General features: G+C 62.5%; 3 protein-coding genes across 5 annotated transcripts in view; 2 read left to right on the forward strand and 1 right to left on the reverse strand.

Moving 5' to 3' along the window:
- Positions 1 to 5,554, forward strand: part of FAM50A (family with sequence similarity 50 member A) — a gene marked incomplete at its 5' end in the record, with an annotated part of 8,614 nt that extends 3,060 nt beyond the window's left edge. The window contains 6 exons of the mRNA XM_080635793.1: positions 5 to 89; positions 397 to 467; positions 575 to 669; positions 2,865 to 3,019; positions 4,570 to 4,673; positions 5,350 to 5,554. Coding sequence (XP_080491919.1) covers positions 5 to 89; positions 397 to 467; positions 575 to 669; positions 2,865 to 3,019; positions 4,570 to 4,673; positions 5,350 to 5,409 — 570 coding nt within the window. The 3' untranslated portion in view covers positions 5,410 to 5,554. The remainder of the gene's footprint in view (positions 1 to 4; positions 90 to 396; positions 468 to 574; positions 670 to 2,864; positions 3,020 to 4,569; positions 4,674 to 5,349) is intronic.
- Positions 5,555 to 6,434: 880 nt separating this feature from the next.
- FAM3A (FAM3 metabolism regulating signaling molecule A) lies at positions 6,435 to 9,935 on the forward strand. Of its 3 annotated transcripts, XM_080635789.1 has the most exons (9): positions 6,435 to 6,723; positions 7,723 to 7,827; positions 7,968 to 7,991; positions 8,076 to 8,199; positions 8,489 to 8,547; positions 8,656 to 8,706; positions 8,834 to 8,918; positions 9,584 to 9,710; positions 9,794 to 9,935. In XM_080635789.1, exons 1-9 carry the CDS (start codon positions 6,711 to 6,713, stop codon positions 9,890 to 9,892), a joined length of 687 nt encoding a protein of 228 aa, XP_080491915.1. In that variant the 5' UTR covers positions 6,435 to 6,710; the 3' UTR covers positions 9,893 to 9,935. The 3 variants fall into 3 exon arrangements, with proteins under 3 accessions (XP_080491915.1, XP_080491913.1, XP_080491914.1); XM_080635787.1 differs by lacking the exon at positions 6,435 to 6,723 and having other exon boundaries at positions 7,515 to 7,827; XM_080635788.1 differs by lacking the exon at positions 6,435 to 6,723 and having other exon boundaries at positions 7,515 to 7,827; positions 9,559 to 9,710; positions 9,794 to 9,933.
- Positions 9,936 to 10,902: 967 nt separating this feature from the next.
- On the reverse strand, positions 10,903 to 24,686 carry G6PD (glucose-6-phosphate dehydrogenase; the record flags this gene model as incomplete). Its single annotated transcript, XM_080635786.1, has 13 exons — positions 10,903 to 11,037; positions 11,247 to 11,339; positions 12,734 to 12,810; positions 13,799 to 14,034; positions 15,861 to 16,047; positions 17,196 to 17,289; positions 17,398 to 17,523; positions 17,618 to 17,773; positions 19,467 to 19,684; positions 21,104 to 21,212; positions 22,125 to 22,162; positions 22,763 to 22,890; positions 24,644 to 24,686. The coding sequence occupies 13 exons, from the start codon at positions 24,684 to 24,686 to the stop codon at positions 10,947 to 10,949; spliced, it is 1,596 nt and encodes a 531-aa protein (XP_080491912.1). The 3' UTR covers positions 10,903 to 10,946.
- Between the last annotated feature and the right edge of the window lie 123 nt (positions 24,687 to 24,809).

Raw genomic sequence — 24,809 nt, forward strand, 5'->3', positions numbered from 1 at the left:
TTAAGCCCCTCCCCTTTTAACACCGCCCCTCCCCCATCAGCATCACAGCTTCTATGACTTCATCGTCACCAAGGCGCGGGGGAAGAGCGGTGAGTGACGTCATCAGTGCCCCCCCGCCCCCCAAGTGCCCTCCATGACCCCCCCACTGCCCCCCAAGTGCCCTCCATAACTCCCCCTCTGCCCCACAAGTGCCCTCCATAACCCCCCCACTGCCCCCCAAGTGCCCTCCATAACCCCCCCTCTGCCCCACAAGTGCCCTCCATAACACCCCCTCTAAATACCCCCCATAACCTCCCTCTCCCCCACTGACCCCCCATGTCCGGCGGGGGGGATGTGGGTGTGGCTTAGCGATGACATCACCCCCATGACATCACCATGACGTCACCCTCCCCATAGGCCCCCTCTTCAACTTCGACGTCCACGACGACGTCCGGCTCCTGAGCGACGCCACCGTGGAGAAGGACGAGGTGAGGCCGCCCCCCCCCCCCCGCCCCGCCTCCATTCCCCCCCCCAGTGTGACGTCACAATCCCCCCCCCGCGGTGACGTCACGCCCCCCCCGATGACGTCACGCAGTCGCACGCCGGGAAGGTGGTGCTGCGGAGCTGGTACGAGAAGAACAAGCACATCTTCCCCGCCAGCCGCTGGGAGCCCTACGACCCCGAGAAGAGGTGGGACAAGTACACGGTGAGCGCGGGGGCGGGGCTAAAGCGGCAAGGGGGCGGGGCCAAAGCGGCAAGGGGGCGGGGCTAAAGCGGCAAGGGGGCGGGGCTAAAGCGAGGGGAGGGGCCTGAAAGAAGGGAAGGGTTTCAGGACGAGGTGGAGCTAAAGGGGACGGGGCTTTAAGGAGGGTGAGGCTAAAAGGGAGGTGGGAGGGGCTAAAGGGGGAGGGGTTTTGAAGGTAGAGGCGCTTAGGGGAGGGGCTAAGGGGGCGGGGCTTGAAAGGAGGGAGGGGCTTGAGGAGGCGGGGCTAACGGGAAGGGAGGGGCGTGGGAGGCGCTAAAGGGGGCGGGGCTTGGGGAAGGGGAGGGGCTTAAGGATGAAGCAAGGCTGAAGGGAGGGAGGAGCTTAAAGTAGGAGGGGCTTAAGGAAGAGGTGGAGGTAAAATGGGGGGGCTAAAGGGGGCGGGGCGTGAGGAAGAGGCGGGGCTACGGGGATGGGAGGGGCTTAAGGAAGGGGGCTCGAAGAGGGAGGGGCTTAAGAGAAAGGGGGCGGAGCCGCAGGCACCACAACTCCCTCCCCCCCCCCCTTCTTTCCCCCCAGATCCGATGAGCGCCGGCAAGGGGGGGCTGGGCCCCTCCCCCCACCTCCTGCCCCCCAAGGGGTGGGGCTGGCATGGGGGGAGGGGCGCCCCTCCCCCCACTGCTCTGTTCAAGGCGGGAATAAAAACCCCGGGGTTTCAGCCCAAATCCGGTGCCTTTATTGGGGGGGGGGGGGGGGGGGGGGGGGGGAGGAACCGGGGGGGTCGCAGTCAAGAAACGGCCGCGTTTTGCCCCCATTCAGCTTTGGGGGGGGGGGGGGGGAGGGGAAGCGGGGGAGGGGCCGGCCCCTCCCCCCCGAAGCGCTCGATGGTTTCCAGGACCAGGCCCAGCAGCTCCAGGAAGGTCGTGACCCCCCCCCGCAGCCCCCGCGCCCCCGGCGCCAACCAACGCCTATGGGGGGGGGGGGGGGAGCCAGGTCAAGCTGCCCCCATCTGCCCCCCCCTTCCCACCCCCATGTGCCCCCTTCCCCCCCCCATCTGCCCCCCCTTCCCCCCCATCTGCCCCCCTTCTTCCCACCCACCATGTGCCCCCCTTCCCACCCCCATGTGCCCTCTTTCCACCCCCCATGTTCCCCCCCATGCCCATCTGCCCCCCCCTTCCCATTTGCCCCCCCTTCCCCCCATTTGCCCCCCTTCTTTCCACCCTTCATGTGCCCCCTTCCCACCCCCATGTTCCCCCCCATGCCCATCTGCCCCCCCTTCTCATGTGCCCCCTTTCCCCCCATTTGCCCCTCTTCCCCCCCCCATCTGCCCCCCTTCCCCCCATTTGCCCCCCTTCTTTCCACCCCCCCATCTGCCCCCCTTCCCCCCATTTGCCCCCCCTTTCCCCCCCCCACTCACACGTGGAGCTCAGCCCCCGAGCGCTCCAGCTCCGCCCGGGCCCCCCCGCGGCCCCCCCCGCCCTGGGGGGGGTTCAGGTCCGGCTTCAGCGCCCCCAGAGCCACTTGGGCCACGCGGGGCGAGGGCAGCGGCAAACGGAGGCGGCTGCGGGGGGGTCAAGGAGCAGCGGGGGGGGGAGGCACCAACCCCCCCTTTAACCCCCCGACCCTCAACTGCCCCCCCAAAACCACCCCCTCGCCCCCTTTAACCCCCCCTAGGACCCACACTTGCCCCCCCAGACCCCCCCCTTTAACCCCCCCTTGGACCCTCAATTGCCCCCCCCCCAAAACCACCTCTTTGCCCCCTTTAAGTCCCCCCTAGGACCCCCAGTAGGACCCCCAATTGCCCCCCCAAACCACCCCTTTGCCCCCTTTAACCCCCCCTAGCACCCACAATTGCCCCCTCAGACCCCTCCAGAACCACCCCCCTTAAGACCCCCAATTGCCCCTCATTTGCCCCCCCCCAAAACCACTCCTTTGCCCCCTTTAACCCCCCCGGACCCTTAATTGCCCCCCCCAAAACCACCCCCCCCACCTTAACACCCCCTTAGGACCCCCAATTCCCCACCCCCTTTAACCCCCTTTGGGACCCTCAAACGCCCCCCCCCCCCCCCCAAAGCACCCCCTTAACCCCCCCTTTGTGCCCCCCCCTCCCCATTGCCCCCCCCCCGTTAACGCGGATACAGCTCCAACCCCTCCATGTCCGCCGCCATCTTGGCTCCTCCAGGCCTCGCCCACTTCCGGTCCGCCCCGCGCCGCTCTGCCCCCTCGTCTCGCTGGTGGCGGCCGGCGCCGCTCCGGCCTCTCGCTCCTCCCGGTGCCGCCGGTGCCGCCATGTTGGTAACGGTGAAGGCGCTGCAGGGCCGCGAGTGCAGCATCGAGGTGGGGGGGAACGGGAGGAGGAGGAGGAGGAGGACGAGGAGGAGGAGGGGGGGAGCGGCGGGGGGGGGGGGGGGTGTCATAGAGAGGAGCCGCTCTAGGCCCAAGCAGGAGGGTGGGAGGACCCCTATGGGGGGGGCGCAGGGCCCCCGATGGGGGTTTTGGGGTGATTGGGGGTGGTTTTGGGGTAGTTTTGGGGTGATTTGGGGTGATTTGGGGTGTTTCTGGGTGTTTTCGGGTGGTTTGGGGGTATTTTAGGGTGTTTCGGGGTGATGTTGGGGCGTTTTGCAGTGGTTTTGGGGTGGTTTTGGGGTGATTTGGGGGGGTTTCGAGTGTTTGGGGATGAATCTGGGTGTTTCTGGGGGGGTTTCGGGGGTATTTCGGGTGTTCCGGGGTGGTTTGGGGGGGTTTCGGGGGTATTTCGGGTGTTCTGGGGGGGTTTTGGGGGGGTTTCGGGGGTATTTCGGGTGTCCCGGGGTGGTTTGGGGGGGTTTCGGGGGTATTTCGGGTGTTCTGGGGGGGTTTTGGGGGGTTTCGGGAGTATTTCGGGTGTTCCGGGGTGGTTTTGGGGGGTTTTGGGGGTATTTCGGGTGTTCCGGGGTGGTTTTGGGGGGTTTCGGGGGTATTTCGGGTGTTCTGGGGTGGTTTTGGGGGGTTCGGGGGTATTTCGGGTGTTCCGGGGTGGTTTTGGGGGGTTTCAGGGGTATTTCGGGTGTTCCGGGGTGGTTTTGGGGGGTTTCGGGGGTATTTCGGGTGTTCTGGGGGGGTTTCGGGGGGTTTTGGGGGTATTTCGGGTGTTCCGGGGTGGTTTTGGGGGGGTTTCGGGGGTATTTCGGGTGTTCCGGGGTGGTTTTGGGGGGGTTTCGGGGGTATTTCGGGTGTTCCGGGGTGGTTTGGGGGGTTTCGGGGGTATTTCGGGTGTTCCGGGGGGTTTTGGGGGGGTTCGGGGGTATTTCGGGTGTTCTGGGGTGGTTTTGGGGGGTTTCGGGGGTATTTCGGGTGTTCCGGGGTGGTTTTGGGGGGGTTTCGGGGGTATTTCGGGTGTTTCCGGGGTGGTTTTGGGGGGTTTCGGGGGGTATTTCGGGTGTTCCGGGGTGGTTTGGGGGGGTTTCGGGGGTATTTCGGGTGTTCCGGGGGGTTTTGGGGGGGTTCGGGGGTATTTCGGGTGTTCTGGGGTGGTTTTGGGGGGTTTCGGGGGTATTTCGGGTGTTCTGGGGTGGTTTTGGGGGTTTCGGGGGTATTTCGGGTGTTCTGGGGTGGTTTTGGGGGGTTTTGGGGGTATTTTGGGTGTTCTGGGGTGGTTTTGGGGGGTTTCGGGGGTATTTCGGGTGTTCCGGGGTGGTTTTGGGGGGTTTCGGGGGTATTTCGGGTGTTCTGGGGTGGTTTTGGGGGGTTTTGGGGGTATTTCGGGTGTTCTGGGGGGGTTTTGGGGGGTTTTGGGGGTATTTCGGGTGTTCTGGGGGGGTTTTTGGTTTTCTGTGATATTTTGGGGGATTTTGGGTGTTTTCCGCTGGTTTTGGGCTCATCCCGGGTGGTTCTGCTCCCCCCCCCAGGTGTCCCCGCACGAGGACGTGGCCGCGCTCAGGCTCTTGGTGGCCGAGAGGCTCAGGTGCCGGTGGAGCAGCAGCGGCTCCTGTACAGGGGAAGGCCCTGGCCGGTGAGGGCGTCAATGGGGGCAATGGGGGCAATGGGGGCAATGGGGTCAATGGGGGCAATGGGGAGCAATGGGGGCAATGGGGACAATGGGGGTAATGGGGGTAATGGGGTCAATGGGGGCAATGGGGAGCAATGGGGGCAATGGGGGCAATGGGGGTAATGGGGTCAATGGGGTCAATGGGGAGCAATGGGGGCAATGGGGGCAATGGGGACAATGGGGGTAATGGGGGTAATGGGGGTCAATGGGGGCAATGGGGGTGATGGGGGAATGGGGGGAATGGAGGCAATGGGGGTGATGGGGGGGCTGGAAGGGGTTGTGGGGGATAGAGGGGGTTTGGGTGGATTAAAGGGGTTTTGGGTGGATTAAAGGGGGTTTTGGGTGGATTAAAGGGGGGTTTGGGTGGATTAAAGGGGGTTTGGGTGGATTAAAGGGGGTTTGGGTGGATTAAAGGGGGTTTGGGTGGATTAAAGGGGGGTTTGGGTGGATTAAAGGGGGTTTGGGTGGATTAAAGGGGTTTTGGGTGGATTAAAGGGGTTTGGGTGGATTAAAGGGGTTTTGGGTGGATTAAAGGGGTTTGGGTGGATTAAAGGGGTTTTGGGTGGATTAAAGGGGGGTTTGGAGCCGGCTTTGGGCTCAGAAAGCGGGATTTTGGGTGTCTTCGGGTGCTCCCCCCCAGACGGGCGCCGCCTCTCCGAGTACAGCATCGGGCCCTCGGCCCGCCTCAACCTCGTGCTGAAGCCGCCGGGGGGCGGGGCCAAGGGCGGGGCGGGGCCTGAGACCCCGCCCACTCCCCCGGAGGACTCCGGGGTCCTCCCGCCCCCCCCCCCGTGCCTCGCCCTCGGGGGGCCCTGGCGCGGGTCCTGGCCCGGCACTTCGGGGAGCAGGAGGGGGCGCGGGTCCTGCAGCAGCTGCAGAAGGTGGGGGGGGGGCCCATGGGGGGTTTTGGGGGTGTTTGGGGGGGGTTTTGGGGGGGTCCATGGAGGGGTTCATGGGGGGGTTGGGGGGGGGCCATGGGGGGATCATGGGGGGTTTGGGGGGGGGGTCCTTGGGGGGTTTTGGGGGTGTTTGGGGGGGCTTTTGGGGGGGGTCCATGGAGGGGTTCATGGAGGGGTTGGGGGGGGCCATGGGGGGTTTTGAGGGTGTTTGGGGGGGGTTTTGGGGGGGTCCATGGAGGGGTTCATGGGGGGGTTGGGGGGCGTCCATGGAGGGGTTTGGGGGGTTCCATGAGGGGGTTTTGAGGGGTCATGGGGGTTTTGGGGGGTCCGTGGAGATTTTGAGGGGGGTCCATGGGGGGGATTTGGGGGGTTCCATGAGGGGGTTTTAAGGGTTATGGGGGGTTTTTGGGGGGGTCCATGAGGGGTTTTGGGGGAGGGTTGGGGTTTGGGGGTGTCAATGGGGGGGTCCATGGGGGGGTTTTTACCCCCCCCCCCCCCCAGGACTATGCCCAGTCCCTGCGCGGGCTCAGCCTGGACGACCTGGAGCGGCTGGGAACGAGGCTGCTGCAGCCCGAGGGCGGGGCCGACGCAAGCCCCGCCCCTTCCGCAAGCCCCGCCCCTTCACCGGCGACCACGCCCCTCACCCCTTGACGCCGCCAATCAGAAAGGGCCTCGCCCCATTGGTCCCGCCCCTTCCGTGACCGCGTCCCCTCCGTTTAAAGGGGCCGAACCCCATTAAAGGCCCCATTTTGGGTGGGTTTTTGGGTGGTTTTCGGTGGTTTTGGCGGGTTTGGCGTGGTTTTGGCGTGGTTTTGGCGGGTTTGGCGTGGTTTTGGCGTGGTTTTGGCGGGTTTGGCGTGGTTTTGGCGTGGTTTTGGCGGGTTTTGGCCTCCCCCCCCCGCTGCAATGGCCGCTGGGAGCTGTAGTCCGGAAGGCAGCGGCTCTCCTCCGATTGGCTGCCGCGTTTCCGCGCTGTGATTGGATGAGCTGGAGGCGGCGGGGGTGGGGTCAGAGAGGGGATTGGTTGCTCAGAACCGGAAGGGGCGGACGCAGCGCGGAGCCGCGGCCGCTGAGGCGGTACCGGGGGGGCCCGGGCTGAGCGATGCGGTTGGCGGGTACGGGGGGGGTCTATGGGGCTCTGTGAGGTGGCTGTGGGGCTCTATGGGGCAGTTCGGGGCTCATTGGGTCTGTAGCGGCCTCTATGGGGATCTGTGGGGTGGTTCGAGGCTCTGTGGGGCGGATATGGGGCTCTATGGGGCAGTTTGGGGTGGATATGGGGCTCTATAGGGCTCTATGGGGCAGTTTGGGGCTCTATGGGGTGGATATGGGGCTCTATGGGACAGCTCGAGGGCTCTATGGGGCAGCTCGGGGCTCTGTGGGACAGTTTGGGGCTCTATGGGGTGAATATGAGGTTCTATGGGGCAGCTTGGGGCTCTATGGGGTGGATATGGGGCTCTATTGGGGCTCTATGGGGTTTCTATGGGGCTCTATGAGGTTCCTATGAGGTCTCTATGGGGTTTCTATCGGGCTCTATGAGATTTCTATGGGGTCTCTATGGGGCTCTATTGGGCTCTGTGGGGTTTCTATTGGGCTCTATGAGGTTTCTATGGGGTCTCTATGGGGTATCTTTGGGGCTCTATGGGGTGAATATGAGTTTCTATGGGGAGCTTGGGGCTCTATGGGGTGGATATGGGGCTCTATTGGGGCTCTATGGGGTTTCTATGAGGTCTCTATGGGGTTTCTATTGGGCTCTATGAGGTTTCTATGGGTCTCTATGGGGTATCTGTGGGGCTCTATGGGGCAGCTTGGGTGTCTATGGGGTGGATATGGGGCCCTATTGGGGCTCTATGGGGTCTCTGTGGGCTCTATGGGGCAGCTTGGGGCTCTATGGGGTGGATATGGGGCCCTATTGGGGCTCTATGGGGTCTCTATGGGGTGGATATGGGGCTCTATTGGAGCTCTATGGGGTTCCTATGAGGTCTCTATGGGGTTTCTATCGGGCTCTATGAGGTTTCTATGGGTCTCTATGGGGAATCTATGGGGCAGTTTGGGGCTCTATGGGGTGGATATGGGGCCCTATTGGGTCTCTATGGGGCAGCTCCTTCCCCCCCCAGCCCCCCTGCGCTTTGCGGCCGCCCTCGGGCTCCTTTGGCTCCTGGGCTGGGTCCTGCTGGGGCCCCCCCGCACCCCCCCGACGCTGCAGCGCCTCCTGCTGGCCCGTGAGTACCCCCGGGGGGGGGGGGGGGGCGCCCCCTGGCGGGGGGGAGGACTCACGCGGCGGTGGGGCTGGGGTCACATGATCGGGGGGGGGTTCTAACGCTTCCCCTCCCCCCTTTTCCCCTCCCTCCCCCCCCCCCAGGCCCTGAGGCCCCCCCCACAGCAGGTACGTGATGGGGGAGGGGCGGGGGTGGGGGAGGGGAAGGGGCGTGGCCTGTGACGTCACCCCGCCCCCACCCCCCACCCCCAGCGCCCCGCCCCCCCCGGTTCAAGTGCGGGCTCCCCCGGCCCTGCCCCCCCGCCCATTTCGCCTTCCGATTGGTCAGCGGCGCCGCCAACGTCATCGGGCCCAAGATCTGCCTGGAGGACCGCGTGTGAGCCCCTCCCCCACCCCCCCCTTGACCACCATCCCCCTCCCATCCCCCCCCTTGACCCCATCCCCCCCTTGACCCCCATCTCCCCCCTTGACCCCATCCCCCTCTTGACCCCCATCCCCCCCCCTTGACCCCCATCCCCCCCTTGACCCCCATCCCCCCCTTGACCCCCATCCCCCTCCCACCCCCCCCTTGACCCCCATCTCCCTCCCATCCCCCCCCTTGACCCCCATCCCCCCCCTTGACCCCCATCCCCCCCCTTGACCCCCATCTCCCCCCTCCCCCCCAGCTTAATGAGCAGCGTCAAGAACAACGTGGGCCGAGGCCTCAACATCGCCCTGGTCAACGGTGAGGGGGGGAGGGGCTGAAATCCCCCTCCCCCACCCCTGCCAGTGGGGGCCATGGGGGGGGGGGGAGGGGCCCTCATCCCCCTCCCCCCCGCCCTCCCCCCCATAGGAGTCAATGGGGAGCTCATCGCCGCCCGCGCCTTCGACATGTGGGCCGGGGGTGAGTGAGGGCGAAACCACGTGGGGGGGGAGGGGGGTTTATTGGGGGGGAGGGGCTCCAGCCATGGGGTTCCCCCCCCCTCCCCCACCCCCCTTTGACCCCTCCCCCCCCCCCCCCCGCCCCATAGATGTGGAGGAGCTGCTCAAGTTCCTGCGGCCGCTGCACGAGGGGACCCTGGTGCTGGTGGCTTCGTACGACGACCCCGCCACCAAGTAACGCTGTGGGGCGCTGTGGGTGCTATGGGGCGCTGTGGGTGCTGTGGGGCACTGTGGGTGCTATGGGGCACTGTGGGTGCTATGGGGCACTGTGGGTACTATGGGGTGTTGTGGGGTGCTATGGGGTGCTGTGGGGTGTTATGGGGCACTGTGGGTGCTATGGGGCACTGTGGGTACTGTGGGGCACTATGGGGCACTGTGGGTACTATGGGGTGTTGTGGTGTGCTATGGGGCACTGTGGGTACTGTGGGGCACTATGGGGCACTGTGGGTGCTATGGGGTGCTATGGGGTGTTATGGGGCACTGTGGGTGCTATGGGGTGTTGTGGTGTGCTATGGGGCGCTGTGGGTACTATGGGGCGCTGTGGGGTGCTATGAGGTGCTGTGGGGCAATGTAGGGCGCTATGGGGCGCTGTGGGGCAATATAGGGCACTGTGAGGTGCTGTGGGGCGCTATAGGGCAATATAGGGCGCTCTGGGGCAATATGGGGCGCTATGGGGCAATATAGGGCACTGTGAGGTGCTGTGGGGCGCTATAGGGCAATATAGGGCGCTATGGGGCAATATAGGGCACTGTGGGGCAATACGGGGCGCTATGGGGCGCTATAGGACACTATGGGGCGCTATGGGGGTCTCAAGGCCCCCTTGTCCCTCTCGCCCCCAGGCTAACGGAGGAATCCCGGCGCCTCTTTGGGGAGCTGGGCAGCGCCGTCGCCATGGACCTGGCCTTCAGGGACAGTTGGGTCTTCCTGGGGGCCAAGGGGGTGCAGGAGCAGAGCCCCTTTGAGCAGGTAGGCCTGGGGCGGGGGATGACTTATGGGGCTGGGGGGTGCACTTGTGGGGCTGCCCCATAGCGCTGCTCCCATCCCCGCAGCACGTCCGGAACAGCCGCGGCTCCAACAAGTACGAGGGGTGGCCGGAGGCGCTGGAGCTCGAGGGCTGCGTCCCCCGCAGGGCCCCCGACCCCCCCTGACCCATAAGTGCCCCCCCCCCCCCCCCCAACCTGTAAGTGCCCTGCTGGGACCCATAAGTGGCTTCTCTCCACCCCGTCCCCCACTGTGTTGGCCCCAGGGGGCAAATAAAGGCTGGGCTCAAATGGAGGTGGTTTGGGGGGGCTGGACCCATAAGTGATGTGGGGCAGCCCCATAAGTGATGTGGGGTTGCCTCATAAGTGATGTGGGGCTGGACCCATAAGTGATGTGGGGTTGCTTCATAAGTGATGTGGGGCTGCCCCATAAGTGATGTGGGGTTGCTTCATAAGTCATGTGGGGCTGGACCCATAAGTGATGTGGGGCTGCCCCATAAGTGATGTGGGGTTGCTTCATAAGTGATGTGGGGCTGGACCCATAAGTGATGTGGGGTTGCCTCATAAGTGATGTGGGGCTGGACCCATAAGTGATGTGGGGTTGCCTCATAAGTGATGTGGGGCTGGACCCATAAGTGATGTGGGGTTGCTTCATAAGTGATGTGGGGCTGGACCCATAAGTGATGTGGGGTTGCTTCATAAGTGATGTGGGGCTGGACCCATAAGTACCACACGAGGGGGATGATGAACAGGGGCTGGTGTTAATGGGGGGAGGCAATGAGGGGGTGGGGGGCATTGGGGGTGCTTTGGTCCCAGCTTGGGGGGGTTATGGGGCAGGATGAGGTATCTATGGGGCAGAATGAAAGCGCTATAGGGCAGGCTGGATGGGTGTGGGGCAGGATGGAGTGGCGCTCTACGGCATAATGGGTGTCTATGGGGCAGGTTAGCAGCGCTATGGGGCAGAATGGAGTGTTTATGGGGCAGGAAAGCAGTGCTGTGGGCAGAATGAAATGGCTGTGGGGCAGAATAGTGTCTATGGGGCAGAATGGAGGGTCTATGGGGCAGGACAGCAGCGCTATGGGGCAGGAAGAGCCCTCAACCCCAGCCCAGGGGCTGGGGCAGGCAGAAGCCGGGGGGAGCACGGGGCCTATTGGGCGCTATGGGGCCTATTGGGCGCTATGGGGCCCATTGGGCGCTATGGGGCGCTGTGGGGCGCCGTGGGTCAGAGCTTGTGCGGGTTCACCCAGCGATAGGTGCCCTCGTAGAGGAACCCGGCGCGTTTCAGCAGCTCATCGGCTTCGGGGGGGCCTCGGCTGGGGGGGGGGGAGCAGGTCAGGGGCTGCCCCATAGCGGGACCCCCTGCCCCATAGCGGGACCCCCTGCCCCATAGCGGGACCCCATTGACCCCCCCCCAACCACTCTATAACCCCCCAACCTGCCCCATAAGCCCCTGCCCCACACCCCCCAAGTGCCTCCTCAGCCCCCCAGCCTGCCCCATAGCGCCCCATAGCGCCCCCCATACCTGCCGAACACGTAGGGGATGGGTCTCTCCTTGCGCTCCTCGATGCTGTGCAGCAATGGGGTGAAGATGCGCCAGGCCTCCCGCAGCTCGTCGCTATGGGGGGCCCCACAGTGACCCATAAGTGGGGGGAGAACACCCCATAGGGCCCCATAGATGGGGGGGAGCCGCCCCAGAGATGGTGCTGAACACCCCATAGGGCCCCATAGATGGAGGGGGGATGCCCCATAGGGCCCATAGATGGGGGGGGATGCCCCATACGGACCCATAGATGGGGGGAACCACCCCATAGGGCCCATAGATGGAGGGGGATGCCCCATAGATGGGGGGGGGATGCCCCATAGGGCCCCATGGATGGGGGGGGATGCCCCATAGGGCCCCATGGATGGGGGGATGCCCCATAGGGCCCCATGGATGGGGGGGGATGCCCCATAGGGCCCCATAGATGGGGGGGGGATGCCCCATAGGGACCCATGGATGGGGGGGGATGCCCCATAGGGCCCCATAGATGGGGGGAGCCACCCCATAGGGCCCCATAGATGGGGGGGGATGCCCCATAGGGCCCCATAGATGGAGGGAGCCACCCCATAGGGCCCCATAGATGGGGGGGATGCCCCATAGGGCCCCATAGATGGGGGGAGCCACCCCATAGGGCCCCATAGATGGGGGGGGGATGCCCCAGAGGGCCCCATAGATGGAGGGGGATGCCCCATAGGGACCCATGGATGGGGGGGGATGCCCCATAGGGCCCCATAGATGGGGGGGGGATGCCCCATAGGGCCCCATGGATGGGGGGGATGCCCCATAGGGCCCCATAGATGGGGGGGGGATGCCCCATAGGGACCCATGGATGGGGGGGGATGCCCCATAGGGCCCCATAGATGGGGGGGGGATGCCCCATAGGGCCCCATAGATGGGGGGGGGATGCCCCATAGGGCCCCATGGATGGGGGGGGGATGCCCCATAGGGACCCATGGATGGGGGGAGGATGCCCCATAGGGACCCATGGATGGGGGGGGATGCCCCATAGGGCCCCATAGATGGGGGGGGGATGCCCCATAGGGCCCCATGGATGGGGGGGGATGCCCCATAGGGCCCCATGGATGGGGGGAGCCACCCCATAGGGCCCCATAGATGGGGGGGATGCCCCATAGGGCCCCATAGATGGGGGGGATGCCCCATAGGGCCCCATAGATGGAGGGAGCCACCCCATAGGGCCCCATAGATGGGGGGGATGCCCCATAGGGCCCCATAGATGGGGGGAGCCACCCCATAGGGCCCCATAGATGGGGGGGGGATGCCCCATAGGGCCCCATAGATGGAGGGGGATGCCCCATAGGGACCCATGGATGGGGGGGGATGCCCCATAGGGACCCATGGATGGGGGGGGATGCCCCATAGGGCCCCATAGATGGGGGGGGGATGCCCCATAGGGCCCCATGGATGGGGGGGGATGCCCCATAGGGCCCCATAGATGGGGGGGGCCCCACCTGCGCACGAAGTGCATTTGGTTGCCGCAGAAGACGTCCAGGATGAGGCGCTCGTAGGCGTCCGGGAGCTTCACGTCCTGGGGGGGGGGACGGGGACGTTTGGGGCTCAGTTTGGGTCCCCCAGAGCCGCTTTGGGCGCTTTCGGCCCCATTTTGGGTCCGTTTGCCCCATTTCTGGCTCTTTTGCCCCATTTTTGGCTCTTTCAGCCCCATTTTTGGGGTCCCAACTCCCATTTTTGGCTCTTTCAGCCCCATTTTTGTCTCTTTTGCCCCATTTTTGTCTCTTTTGCCCCATTTTTGTCTCTTTCAGCCCCATTTTTGTCTCTTCCAGCCCCATTTTTGGGGTCCCAACTCCCATTTTTGGCTCTTTTGCCCCATTTTTGGCTCTTTTGCCCCATTTTTGGCTCTTTCAGCCCCATTTTTGGGGTCCCAGCTCCCATTTCTGGCTCTTTCAGCCCCATTTTTGTCTCTTTTGCCCCATTTTTGTCTCTTTCAGCCCCATTTTTGTCTCTTTCAGCCCCATTTTTGTCTCTTTCAGCCCCATTTTTGTCTCTTTCAGCCCCATTTTTGGCTCTTCCAGCCCCATTTTTGGCTCTTCCAGCCCCATTTTTGTCTCTTTTGCCCCAATTTTGTCTCTTCCAGCCCCATTTTTGGCTCTTCCAGCCCCATTTTTGGCTCTTCCAGCCCCATTTTTGTCTCTTTCAGCCCCATTTTTGTCTCTTTTGCCCCATTTTTGTCTCTTTCAGCCCCATTTTTGGCTCTTCCAGCCCCATTTTTGTCTCTTTCAGCCCCATTTTTGGCTCTTCCAGCCCCATTTTTGGCTCTTCCATCCCCATTTTTGGCTCTTCCAGCCCCATTTTTGTCTCTTTTGCCCCAATTTTGTCTCTTCCAGCCCCATTTTTGGCTCTTCCAGCCCCATTTTTGGCTCTTCCAGCCCCATTTTTGTCTCTTTTGCCCCAATTTTGTCTCTTTCAGCCCCATTTTTGGCTCTTCCAGCCCCATTTTTGGCTCTTCCAGCCCCATTTTTGGGGTCCCGGCTCCCATTTCTGGCCCTCCCCCCCCGCACCTTGTAGCGGCTGCCGTAGGTGAGGTCGAGCTCGGACTCCTCGGGGCTGAGGCCCAGCCCCGGTCTCTTGGTCATGAGCTTGGTGTACACGGCCTCGTCCGGCTGCACCCGCACCACGAGCTCGTTGCGCTTGCAGCGGCGCCCGAAGAGCTCCCCGGCCACGTCGCGGAACTGCAGCCGCAGCTCGGCCTTGCGCTCGTTCAGCGCCTTCCCGCAGCGCAGCACGAACGGGACCCCTGCGGAGCGGCAGCGTCAGTGCCGGGGGGACAGCGACAGGGTCAGCACCATGGACAGGGGCAGGGTCAGCACCATGGACAGGGACAGGGTCAGCACCATGGACAGGGGCAGGGTCAGCACCATGGACAGGGGCAGGGTCAGCACCATGGACAGGGGCAGGGTCAGCACCATGGACAGGGGCAGGGTCAGCCCCAGGGGCAGGATCAGCACCATTGACAGTGTCAGTGCCGGGGGGACAGCACCAGGGACAGGGTCAGCACCATGGACAGGGTCAGGGTCAGCACCAGGGACAGGGGCAGGGTCAGCCCCAGGGACAGGGGCAGTGCAAGGGGCAGGATCAGCACCATTGACAGTGTCAGTGCCGGGGGGACAGCACCAGGGACAGGGTCAGGGTCAGCACCATGGACAGGGTTAGTGCCAGGTACACAGCACCAGCACCATGGACAGCGTCAGCACCAGGCACAGGGTCAGGATCAGCACCAGGGACAGGATTAGTGCAAGGGGCAGGATCAGCACCATGGACAGCGTCAGTGCCAGGGACACAGCACCAGCACCAGGGAGAGCGTCAGTGACGGGAGCAGGATCAGTGCAAGGGACACAGCATCAGCACCAAGGACAGCACCAGGGACAGGGTCAGTGCAAGGGGCAGGATCAGCACCATGGACAGCGTCAGTGCACGGGGCAGGATCAGGACCAAGGACAGTGTCAGTGCCAGGGGCAGGGCATCAGCACCATGGACAGGGTCAGGGCAAGGGACACAGCACCAGGGGCAGGATCAGTGCCAGGGCCAGCGTCAGTGCCATGGACACAGCATCAACACCAGGGGCAGGGCATCAGCACCATGGACAACGTCAACACCAGGGGCAGGATCAGTGCAAGGGACAGGACATCAGCACCAAGGGCAGGGTCAGTGCAAGGGACACAGCATCAGAACCATGGACAATGTCAACGCAAGGGACAGGATCAGCACCAGGGACAGGATTAGGGCCAGGATCAGCACCGGGGACGGCATCAGTGCAAGGGGCAGGGCATGAGAACCATGGACATGGCATCAGCACTATGGACAGCGTGAGTGCAAGGGACAGGATCAGCACCAGAGACAGGATCAGTGCAAGGGACACAGCAGCAGCGCCAGGCACAGGATCAGTGCCATGGACAGGATCAGTACAAGGGAAAAGGTCAGCACCATGGACAAGGCATCAGCACCATGGCCAGGGTCAGCACCGCCATGGCCAGGGACACCATGGGTATCATCATGGCTATAGTCATGGTCATTACGATTGCAATGGCATCGTCATGGTTATGGTTATCATCACGGCCATTGTTGTCATCATGGTTGTAGTCATGGTCATTGTGGTTGTAATGGTTGAGGCCATTGTTGTCATGGTCATGGCCATAACAATCATGGTCATGGTCATCATCATGGTTATGGTTATCATGGTCATGGTGGCCATAGTTGTCCTTGTCGTAGTCATAATGGTCATGGCCATCAATGTCACCATCATGGTTGTAGTTAGGGTCATCGTGGTCATCTTTATGATCATGGTCATGATGGTTGTGGTCATCACCATCATGGTCATGGTTGTCATGGTCATGGTGGTCATAGTCATCATTGTCATGGTCATAATGGTCATGGCCATCATTGTCACCATCATGGTCATGGTTATCATGGTCATTATGGTCACAGGCATGGTCACAATCATCATGGCCATCATAACCACTGTCATTACCGTCATTGCCATGACCGTGCTCATCATCATCATCATGGCCAATGTATGGTCACCATCACCACCATGCCCCTGCCCATGCGTCCCCCCCCACTCACCATCCCAGCGCTCATTGGCCACGCGCAGGATGGCGGCGGCGAACGTGGCCGTGGTGGAGCCAGGTGGCACCGTGGGGTCGTCCAAGTAACCCTTGTGGGCCTCGGGGGGGCCCTCGGGGTTCCCCACGTACTGGCCAAGGACCACGTCCTCCGGCACCACCGGGCTGATGCACTTGAGCACCTTCACCTGCCGGGGGGGACGTGGTTATGAGGTCGCCATTGAGGACGTGGAGATGGGGACGTGGTTACGGGGTCACCATTGAGGACGTGGAGATGGGGACGTGGTTATGGGGGCACCATTGAGGACATGGAGATGGGGACGTGGTTATGGGGTCACCATTGAGGACATGGAGATGGGGACGTGGTTATGGGGGCACCATTGAGGACGTGGAGATGGGGACGTGGTTATGGGGTCACCATTGAGGACGTGGAGATGGGGACGTGGTTATGGGGGCACCATTGAGGACGTGGAGATGGGGACGTGGTTATGGGGTCACCATTGAGGACATGGAGATGGGGACGTGGTTATGGGGGCACCATTGAGGACGTGGAGATGGGGACGTGGTTATGGGGGCACCATTGAGGACGTGGAGATGGGGACGTGGTTATGGGGTCACCATTGAGGACGTGGAGATGGGGACGTGGTTATGGGGGCACCATTGAGGACGTGGAGATGGGGACGTGGTTATGGGGTCACCATTGAGGACATGGAGATGGGGACGTGGTTATGGGGGCACCATTGAGGACGTGGAGATGGGGACGTGGTTATGGGGTCACCATTGAGGACATGGAGATGGGGACGTGGTTATGGGGGCACCATTGAGGACGTGGAGATGGGGACGTGGTTACGGGGTCACCATTGAGGACATGGAGATGGGGACGTGGAGATGGGGACGTGGTTACGGGGTCACCATTGAGGACGTGGAGATGGGGACGTGGTTATGGGGGCACCATTGAGGACGTGGAGATGGGGACGTGGTTATGGGGTCGCCATTGAGGACGTGGAGATGGGGACGTGGTTATGGGGTCGCCATTGAGGACGTGGAGATGGGGACGTGGTTATGGGGTCACCATTGAGGACATGGAGATGGGGTGGGGAGGGGGGTGACACCATGGGGTCACTATGAGGATGCTATGGGGTCGCTATGGGGTTGCTATGTGGATGCAATGGGGACACTAAGGGGATGCAATGCGGTCACTATGGGGATGCTATGGGGTTGCTATGGGGACACTGTGGGGACACTATGGGCTCACTATGGGGACTCTATGGGGTCACTATGGGGACTCCATGGGGTCACTTTGGGCTCACTATGGGGACTCTATGGGGCCACGCACCTTCTCATCCCGCACATCATCGGGGTTGGTGGAGGGCGGTTTCTCCATGGCCACCAAGCAGAGCATCTGCAGGAGGTGGTTCTGCATCACGTCCCTATGGGGCAGAGCCGGGGGCTGGCACCGTGGGGCACCCCTAGGGATGCTGCTGGAGGGGGGGGGGTGGGACACGGACACATCCCCCCCCCCCCGCCGCGGTCCTCACCGGATGATGCCGAAGTCATCGAAGTACCCGCCGCGTCCCTCGGTGCCGAAGGGCTCCTTGAAGGTGATGACCACGCAGGCCACGTTGTCGCGGTTCCAGATGGGGCCGAAGATGCGGTTGCCGAAGCTGGAATGGGATGGGCAGGGGGTGAGATCCCGGTGCCGTGTCCCCCCGATGCCGGTGTGTCCGTTTCCCCCCCCCCCCCTTGGCCGTGTCCCACCGGAGCACCATGAGGTTCTGCACCATCTCCTTGCCCAGGTAGTGGTCGATGCGGTAAATCTGCTCCTCGCGGAAGAGGCCGCTCAGGTGAGCCGAGAGCGCGTCCGAGCTGGCCAGGTCCCGGCCAAACGGCTTCTCCACGATGACGCGGTTCCAGCTGCGTGGGGACAGGGAGGCAGGGATGGGGGGGTGGGATGTGGGGTGTGGGATATGGGGTGTGGGATATGGGGTGTGGGATGTGGGGTGTGGGATATGGGGTATAGCGAATGGGATATGGGGTGTGGGATATGGGGTATGGGGTGTGGGATATGGGGTGTGGGATATGGGGTATGGGGTATAGCGAATGGGATATGGGGTGTGGGATATGGGGTATGGGGTGTGGGATATGGGGTATGGGGTGTGGGATATGGGGGGTGGGATATGGGGTATGGAGATACAAGGATATGGGATATTGGATATAGGAATATGGGGATATGGTGTCCCCATGCCCTATCCATCCCATGGTGTCCCCATGCTGTCCCATGTCCTACCCTTGTCCAATGATGTCCCCATGGTTCCCCTACCACTGCCCCATGCAGTGCTGGCTCATGTCCCCATAGCATCCCCATTGTATCTCCATAGCATCCCCACTGTATCCCCATAGCATCCCCATTGTATCCCCATAGCATTCCCATTGTATCCCCATTGCATCCCCATAGTATCCCCATTGCATCCTCATAGCATCCCCATTGTATCCCCATAGCATCCCCATTGTATCCCCATAGCATCGCCTTGGCATCCCCATTGTATCCCCATAGCATCCCCATTGCATCCCCATTGTATCCCCATTGCATCCCCATTGTATCCCCATAGCATCCCCATTGTATCCCCATAGCATCGCCTTGGCATCCCCATTGTATCCCCATAGCATCCCCATTGCATCCCCATTGTATCCCCATTGCATCCCCATTGTATCCCCATAGCATCCCCATTGTATCCCCATTGCATCCCCATTGTATCCCCATTACGTCCTTATTGCATCCCCATTACATCCCTATTGCATCCCCATTGCATCTCCATTGCATCCCCATTGTATCCCCATTACATCCTTATTGCATCCCCATTGCATCCCCATTGTATCCCCATTACATCCTTATTGCATCCCCATTGTATCCCCATTGCATCCCCATTACATCCTTATTGCATCCCCATTGTATCCCCATTGCATCCCCATTGTATCCCCATTGTATCCCCATTGCATCCCCATTGCATCCCCATTACATCCTTATTGCATCCCCATTGTATCCCCATTGCATCCCCATTGTATCCCCATTGTATCCCCATTGTATCCCCATTGTATCCCCATTGCATCCCCATTGCATCCCCATTGTATCCCCATTGTATCCCCATTGTATCCCCATTGTATCCCCATTGTATCCCCATTGCATCCCCATTGCATCCCCATTGCATCCCCATTGCATCCCCATTACATCCCCATTGCATCCCCATTGCATCCCCATTGTATCCCCATTACATCCCCATTGTATCCCCATTACATCCCCATTGCATCCCCATTGTATCCCCATTACATCCCCATTGCATCCCCATTGTATCCCCATTGCATCCCCATTGCATCCCCATTGCATCCCCATTGCATCCCCATTGCATCCCCATTGCATCCCCATTGCATCCCCATTGTATCCCCATTGCATCCCCATTGTATCCCCATTGCATCCCCATTGCATCCCCATTGTATCCCCATTGCATCCCCATTGCATCCCCATTGTATCCCCATTACATCCCCATTGTATTCCCATTGCATCCCCATTGTATTCCCATTACATCCCCACGTTATCCCCGCGCTGCCCTACCCCTGCCCCATGCAGTGCTGCTGGATGAGCCTGGTGACGGTGGCGTAGAGCCCCGGGGGCAGGGCCAGGTAAAAGAGCCGGTGGCTCCCGGGGCCCCCCGGCAGCTCCTCCAGCGCCGCCGCCAGGCGCCGGAACGCGGCCGCGTCCCCGTAGGGGCCCTGCACAAAGCGGTGCCGGGAGAAGAAGCGCTCCAGGAGCGGGGAGTCCTCGGGGGCCGCCTGCGGGGACAGGGGGGCAATGGGGGTTAATGGGAGCAATGGGGGCAATGGGGACAATGGGGACAATGGGGGTAACGGGGGCAATGGGGGTTAATGGGGGCAATGGGGGTAACGGGGGCAATGGGGACAATGGGGGTAACGGGGGCAATGGGGGTTAATGGGGGCAATGGGGGTTAATGGGAGCAATGGGGGTAACGGGGGTAATGGGGGCAATGGGGGTAATGGGAGCAATGGGGGTAATGGGGGCAATGGGGGTTAATGGGAGCAATGGGGGTAATGGGGGCAATGGGGGTTAATGGGAGCAATGGGGGTTAATGGGCTCAATGGGGGTTAATGGGGACAATGGGGGCAATGGGAACAGTGGAGACAATGGGCTCAATAGGGGCAATGGGGTCAATGGAGACAATGGGGGCAATGAGATCAGTGAGGTTAATGGGCTCAATGTGGGTAATGGGGTCAATGGGGACAATGGGGGCAATGGGGTCAATGGGGACAATGGGGCTCAATGGGGGTCAATGGGGACAATGGGGGCAATGGGAACAGTGGAGACAATGGGCTCAATAGGGGCAATGGGGTCAATGGAGACAATGGGGGCAATGAGATCAGTGGGGTTAATGGGCTCAATGTGGGTAATGGGGTCAATGGGGACAATGGGGGCAATGGGGTCAATGGGGACAATGGGGCTCAATGGGGGTCAATGGGGACAATGGGGGCAATGGGAACAGTGGAGACAATGGGCTCAATAGGGGCAATGGGGTCAATGGAGACAATGGGGGCAATGAGATCAGTGGGGTTAATGGGCTCAATGTGGGTAATGGGGTCAATGGGGACAATGGGGGCAATGGGGTCAATGGGGACAATGGGGCTCAATGGGGTCAATGGGGACAATGGGGGCAATGGGGACAATGCGGGTTAATGGGTACAATGTGGGTAATGGGGTCAATGGGGACTAATGGGGACAATGGGGGTTAGTGGGGACAATGGGGGTTAGTGGGGACAATGTGAGTAATGGGGTCAATGGGGACTAATGGGGACAATGGGGGTTAATGGGGACAATGGGGGCAATGGAAACAGTGGGGGTTAATGGGCTCAATAGGGGTAATGGGGTCAATGGGGACTAATGGAGACAATGGGGGTTAATGGGAACAATGGGGACAACAGGGTCAATGGGGACAATGAGGTCAATGAGACAATGTGGGTCAATGGGGGTTAATGGGGACAATGCAGGTCAATGGGGACAATGCAGTTAATGGGGACAGTGGGATCAAAGGGGTTACTGGGGACCGTGGGGACAATGGGGTCAATGGGGTTTAATGGGGACAATGGGGACAGCGGGGGTTAATGGGGATCCGTGGGGGTCAACAGGGCTCAATGGGGGGCAATGGGGCTCAATGGGGCTCAATGGGGCTCAATGGGCACCTTGAGGTGCGGCAGCGTCCGCTCCCGGATCAGCTCCACCGTCAGTGGGGAGCGGGCGAAGCCGATGAAGTGAATGTCCTCAGGGAGCAGCCCATCCCGGAAGAGCCACCTGCGCCGCGGCACCCATGGCACCCAATGGCACCCATGGCACCCAATGGTACCCAATGGCACCCATAGCACCCAATGGTACCCAATGGCACCCATAGCGCCCAATGGTACCCAATGGCACCCATAGCACCCAATGGTACCCATGGCACCCATAGCACCCAATGGCATCCAACGGCACCCATGGCACCCAGTGGCACCCATAGCACCCAGTGGCATCCAACAGCACCCAATGGCACCCAATGGTACCCATGGCACCCATAGCACCCAATGGAATCCAATGGCACCCAATGGCAATGGAGACCCCCCCATGAAAACGGAGCCACCAGGGACAGGGCTGACCTGGGTGGTCCCAGTGGCCCTGGGGACTCTTGGGGACAGGGGTGGCTTTCAATGGGGACACGGAGGGCAGGGGGCCATGAGGGGGACATGGGGGTCAATGGGGAACATTGGGGGGCAATGGGGTCATGGGGGCCAATGGGGCCATGGGGTCAATGGGGACACGGGGGTCAGTGGAGCTCAATGGAGCCATGGGGGTCAATGGGGACATGGGGGTCAATGGGGACATGGGGGTCAATGGAGCTCAATGGAGCCATGGGGGGTCAATGGGGGCATGGGGGTCAATGGGGACACAGGGGTCAATGGGGCCATGGGGGTCAATGCAGCTCAATGGAGCCATGGGGGTCAATGGGGCCACTGGGGACATGGGGCTCAATGGAGCCATGGGGATCAATGGGGACAGAGGGGTCAATGGAGCTCAATGGAGCCATGGGGGTCAATGGGGACACGGGGTCAATGGAGCCATGGGGGTCAATGGGGACACGGGGTCAATGGAGCCATGGGGGTCAATGGGGACATGGGGTCAATGGGGCCATGGGGGTTCAATGGGGCTCAATGGGGCTCAGTGGGGCCGTACCATACAGTGGGGTAGATCTTCTTCCTGGCCAGGTCACCCTATGGGGCAGGGAGAAAACGGCTGAGGCTGAGGCCGGGCCCAGCTCAGTGCAGCAATGGGGCTGCCTTGGCCCCGCCCCTTCCCCCTTAGCTCCGCCCCTTCCCGCTTGGCCCCACCCCCCCCCAATCAGGCCACCGGCCCCTCCCTCCCCCCAGCCCCGGCCTCTTCCTGTTCCCATTCCCCTCCCCATAGAGACCCACAGCCCCCCCCAGCCCCACACATTGCCCCAATGCAGCCCCTAACGCCCCATATCCCCCCCCCAGCCCCACACATTGCCCCAATGCAGCCCCTAATGCCCCATATCCCCCCCAGCCCCACACATTGCCCCCAATGCAGCCCCTAACGCCCCATATCCCCCCCCAGCCCCACACATTGCCCCCAATGCAGCCCCTAATGCCCCATATCCCCCCCAGCCCCACACATTGCCCCCAATGCAGCCCCTAACGCCCCATATCTCCCCCCCCAGCCCCACACATTGCCCCAATGCAGCCCCTAACGCCCCATATCTCCCCCCCCAGCCCCACACATTGCCCCAATGCAGCCCCTAACGCCCCATATCCCCCCCCCCCCAGCCCCACACATCCCCCCCCATGGCTCACGGAGGCCCCGAAGATGATGAAGGTGTGGGGCTGGCCCCATAGGAAGGCCCCGTCCTGGCTCAGCTCCTCCCGCAGGAGCCCGCAGCCCTCGGAGCGGCCCCGGCCCGGCTCCGGCTCCGCCATGGGTCCTATGGGGCAGCGCTGGCACTTGGGGGGCAGGGCCGGAAGGGGGGGGGAGGGGCAGCGCCCAGACTCGTTGGGCAGGATCGGGCGGTTGGGGGGGGGCGGGGCGGGACCGAGGACTTGGGGGGCAGAACCGGCCCCGCCCCCCCCAGACCCCCATTGCTCCTCCATAAACCCCTATAGACCCCCCTAGACCCCTACTGCCCCCCATAGACCCCCATTGCCCCCCCCATAGACCCCCATTGCCCCCCCACAGACCCCCATTGCCCCCCCATAGACCCCCCTTGCCCCCCCTAGACACCCATTACCCCCCATAGACCCCCATTTCCCCCCATAGACCCCCATTGCCCCCCCATAGACCCCCATTTCCCCCCATAGACCCCCATTGCCCCCCCATAGACCCCCATTGACCCCCCATAGACCCCCATTGCCCCCCCACAGACCCCCATTACCCCCCATAGACCCCCATTTCCCCCCATAGACCCCCATTGCCCCCCATAGACCCCCATTGCCCCCCCATAGACCCCCATTGCCCCCCCCATAGACCCCCATTGCCCCCCCATAGACCCCCATTGACCCCCCATAGACCCCTATTGCCCCCCACAGACCCCCATTGCCCCCCCATAGACCCCTATTGCCCCCCATAGACCCCCATTTCCCCCCATAGACCCCCATTGCCCCCCCATAGACCCCCATTGCCCCCCCATAGACCCCAATTTCCCCCCCATAGACCCCCACTGACCCCCCCACAGACCCCCATTGCCCCCCCATAGACCCCCATTACCCCCCATAGACCCCTATTGCCCCCCCATAGACCCCCATTTCCCCCCCATAGACCCCCATTGCCCCCCCATAGACCCCCATTGCCCCCCCCATAGACCCCCATTGCCCCCCCATAGACCCCCATTTCCCCCCATAGACCCCCATTGCCCCCCCATAGACCCCCATTGACCCCCCATAGACCCCCATTGCCCCCCCACAGACCCCCATTGCCCCCCCATAGACCCCTATTGCCCCCCATAGACCCCCATTTCCCCCCATAGACCCCCATTGCCCCCCCATAGACCCCAATTTCCCCCCCATAGACCCCCACTGACCCCCCCACAGACCCCCATTGCCCCCCCATAGACCCCCATTACCCCCCATAGACCACTATTGCCCTCCATAGACCCCCATTTCCCCCCCATAGACCCCCATTACCCCCCATAGACCCCCATTGCCCCCCCATAGACCCCCATTTCCCCCCCATAGACCCCCATTACCCCCCATAGACCCCCATTGCCCCCCCATAGACCCCTATTGCCTCCCCTAGACCCCCATTACCCCCCATAGACCCTCATTGCCCCCCATAGACCCCCATTTCCCCCCCATAGACCCCTATTGCCCCCATAGACCCCCATTGCCCCCCCATAGACCCCCATTTCTGCCCCACAGACCCCCATTTCTCCCCCATTGCCCCCCATAGACCCCTATTGCCCCCCATAGACCCCCATTTCCCCCCCATTGCCCCCCATAGACCCCTATTGCCCCCCATAGACCCCCATTTCCCCCCCATTGCCCCCCATAGACCCCCATTGCCCCCCATAGACCCCCATTTCTGCCCCACAGACCAACATTTCTCCCCCATTGCCCCCCATAGACCCCCATTGCCCCCCATAGACCCCCATTTCTGCCCCACAGACTCCCATTTCCCCCCCATTGCCCCCCATAGACCCCCATTGCCCCCCTTCCCCCCCACTTCCCCCTCCCCTCCCCCACCTCCCGGCTCCTCCGCTCCCCTCACGCTCGCGCGGCTCCCCATTTCCGGGTCGCCGGCCACGCCCCCCCTCCGCCAGCCAATCCCCGCCGAGCCTCCGCCGCCGCTGAGCCAATAGGGAACGAGAAGGGGGGGGTCCCCCATAGCAGCCAATGGGAGGAGGCGGAG

The sequence above is a fragment of the Psittacula echo genome (genome assembly GCF_963264785.1).
Source record: "Psittacula echo genome assembly, chromosome: 28".
Lineage (NCBI taxonomy): Eukaryota > Metazoa > Chordata > Aves > Psittaciformes > Psittacidae > Psittacula > Psittacula echo.